Source organism: Austrofundulus limnaeus, unplaced genomic scaffold (assembly GCF_001266775.1).
Source record: "Austrofundulus limnaeus strain Quisiro unplaced genomic scaffold, Austrofundulus_limnaeus-1.0 Scaffold532, whole genome shotgun sequence".
Lineage (NCBI taxonomy): Eukaryota > Metazoa > Chordata > Actinopteri > Cyprinodontiformes > Rivulidae > Austrofundulus > Austrofundulus limnaeus.
In genome coordinates, this window is record NW_013952934.1 from 206766 (window position 1) to 210271 (window position 3506).

Below are 3506 nucleotides of genomic sequence, written 5' to 3' on the forward strand. Positions count from 1 at the left end.
GCAAGCAAAAAGAGTAAAAATAGTAGCATGGAAAGATAATGAGGTGGATATTATAGAAGGATGGGAAAAAATACACAAATGCTGGGGAATTGAAGTTAGACGGTGAGACATAGACAAACACAATGAGGATTTATTGAAGATGAAAATGTTTGGAGAGTTTTTACTCCATTCAGATTAGCTCTATTACTCTGATAATCATCCTTTCAAACAAACAGGCTGCTTGTATTGTCCCTGTTTTGAATTAGTTTCTCCTCCTCCTCTCTGTTACCTGTATTGTCTCAGAGTCATAAATGTTACAATGTTCATGATRGAAGCAGTGGTGCAACATGGTGCAGGAAGAGCAGGAAAATAAACTGATACTTTGCCACATAAAATCAGTTAAGAGTTAAATTTTGTTGTAGCAGAAATCCTCCTGACAGGTGACTAAATATCTTATTTTAATGGGATTGTATCCTCAAAGTTTTCACCTCTGGTTGATCAGCGTACTTGTATCACATGTTTTATGAGCAGCACTTTTTACATTAAGTGCTGCTAAACGATCAGCCGCTGAAGGACTTAGCAACTTTTAATGATGTTCCTWTGTGTTGGTCAGATGATTGTAAAAGTTAACACAGACTGAGCTGGAATGATCATAAGACGGACTGTAATTGGGAAAGAGGGCTGTAGCAAATCTCCAAAATACTTTAAAAGGCCATTTATTAAAAGAGTAGTTGCTTAAGGCCATTTTAATAGATTAAAATGAAATATGGCTCCTTGGAAGTGACACATTCTAATTATAGATTTATTAAGTTCACTTGTGTAGTTTGTTTATTTAATTTTAATTATTTGGATTTGCCATGTCCTGGATAACTGGAAATCTACGAAAGCATTTCATATAAGCTTATAAAATATAAAAATAAACTTATCTTCAAAGTTAAGTCAGTCTAACTTTCTTCAGCAGCATCCGGCATCTGGGSCTTTGAGTGGAAGAAACCTGACTCTGGATTATTTGTAGTTCTTGTCAAACCCAGGTCTGCTTCAAATCATTTACAGCTACAATCTGCTCGACCTAACATGTTTAATAGCTGCRGGTTTTGTCCATGAATGCTCTGAATTAGAGCTACTAACTCCACGTGTGATTAATGTGTTTTTTTACGCCAAATTCCATCTTGTGCATTGCAAATCTTCCATGGCAGATTTCATTCTGCATCATAGCAGCAGCGTCTGTCCTTGTATCTCATAGGGGGCTCTTTGATTTATATACCCTACCCCCTCCCTTCATTTTTTGTAATTTATGCTGCATGCTCACAAAGGGGAGGGGATCGCTTCAATATACTGGGCTTTATGTTACCAAACGATCAATAAAGATGTTCCCTTGCTGTCCCCTCTATCTCTATCTCTCCCATTCTTCCTTCTCTGTCCATCTGCATCTGCTCAGCAGCCAATCCACTTAATGCAGTTTCCCTCGCTGCRCGCCTCGTTTGAGCCACCTCCCCGAGCCCATCTCTCTTTCCCGCCCTCCCGCGCTGCACAGGTGATGTCATTCTTTTTCAGCTGGATTCCCCTCCCTTCTCCTTCCTCTCCTCRCTCCCACTCTCTCCTCTTGCTTCCCATTAGCGGCTGACTCTCCACAGTGCAGCATCCATTCCACAGCAGCTTCCCTCCAAGGTTGGGAGGGGGGGAGAAGGCATGCCGGTGTGAGGTGCGAGCGCTAACTTAGGGATGAGACCCTAAAGCTGGACTACAGCAGCAGGATCTCTGCCCCTTTGCCATGGAGGTGAACTGCAGGAGCTTTATAAAGMGATAAAGAGTTGCAAACATACAGAGTTTGGTGGCTGCAGCGTGTATGAAGAGGATATTTCAAGCTCTTTGGGAGCGAAAGAGGACTGTTTGGATGACTTGAAACCCCTCAAGAAGCTTCATCCCTTGGGGCTGCAGATGCACAGACAAGCCTCAGTTTTTTTATATACAGTATTTTAAACCAGTGGGATTTTTTGGCTTTTTGATGAAGTAAACTGAATCTTCAAGAGGATAAAATTAAGTTCGTGAGCTTTTTCAGTGAATTTTCAGCAGATGAGCTCAACTTAATTTGTATTTTTTTTAACCTTGCAGCATGTTTCTTTTTTGGATTTAGCTGCAATTTTTTTTTGCTGAATTTCTTTTCTATTTGAGTGCCCTAAACTTCATTGTTTWAGTAAAGGACAAAAAGCTTTTATGATTGGATCTGTCTTGACTTAAAGCCTCCTTCCCTAGTGACATGTTGCTGTTGCTAAGCTGATATTTCTGTCTTTTTGCACCAAAGTAAAACAGAATATTTTTGTTTGAACCAGCTTCCAGAAGAACTCTCCACTTGCAGCAAAGGGAGTTGCATCAGTCGTCAACCTCTTTTCTCTCTTACTTATTTCTATTTTTTTCCTTCATTTCTTGTCGAACGAGGGGAAACTTCCCTCTCTGGCACCCTCCCTCCTGTAGAAATGGCTTTCCTGGTCCGTTGCTATGCCAACTGCTTGCAGCCGTGGTCCTCCAAAGTAAGCAATGTCGTAATCCCTTTTTCTGGCTAGGATACCACCACCTCTGTGATTGTGTGCGTGTCTGTGTGTGTGTTGTACAGATCAAGTGATAAAGGGTTGGGATCAGAGAAAAAGATCTTTATTCATGTGCAGGTCGTGTATTTTGTTTGAAGACAAATGAATGCTGTTGTTTTGTTTTAATATTAAAACATGAAGCAACCGGTTTTGTGCAGACGTCATTTCTAGAATCTTTACTTTCTGAAGAAATAGATTTGAACATGAAAAAAGCACAAGAAGAATAAAACTTTATCTCTCTGATTCTGTATGTAAATAAAGAGCTGTAATGTCTTGTAGCAGATTTTATTTGGTCTTGCATTCATGTTTTATTATTTTCAGCAGCTGCAGCTGCAATACTTCWTATTCTCCAACTCTCCACAGTGATTTAAAGGTTTCCAAAAATAATAATCGGTAGTCTCTGTGCTCTGCTTCTGTGGCTGTAAATCCTGATTTTGTCTTCTGTGTTACCAGTATCAGAATAAAATGTTTAAATCCTGCAGCTGAGGTCACAAACCATAGATTAACTGTTAAGCTATACATTTAATCCATCTCAACTACCTTTTGGCTCCCAATAGTCAAAAGCAAAYGGGTAATGATGTAGCCATGTGTATAATTAACAGTTTGAAGGCCTAGTTTCAGTTTCCYAAAATAATCTTTCAGAATTATCCTCGGGTGAACCTTGGGATGATGCAAGGAAAGCTKCTCCTGTGAATAAATTGTCGCTAGCATCCATTTTTATTTTTAGGTTTCACAATGTCTTTTTGTAGGTTCTACTTTTTGGCTTAAACATGATTATTGCTAAAGGCTCTTCTAGCAAAATGAGTTTGGGGATCTCTGTGTTTCTGTCACTCTGGGAGCATCTGTCTGGGTGCTGAAAGCCTTAGAGATGTTTGTCTTTTGTGTGTGTGTGTGTGTGTGTGTGTGTGTGTGTGTGTGTGTGTGTGTGTGTGTGTGTGTGTG

General features: G+C 39.8%; 1 protein-coding gene across 1 annotated transcript; it reads left to right on the forward strand.

Annotated features, from left to right (window-relative positions):
- Window positions 1–1395: 1395 nt before the first annotated feature.
- LOC106530548 (rap guanine nucleotide exchange factor 2) lies at window positions 1396–2507 on the forward strand (the record flags this gene model as incomplete). The annotated part of the gene is given in 2 exon segments (XM_014026187.1): window positions 1396–1513; window positions 1597–2507. A coding segment is annotated over 1 exon segment (54 nt), but the record flags the coding sequence as incomplete, so codon positions are not given.
- Between the last annotated feature and the right edge of the window lie 999 nt (window positions 2508–3506).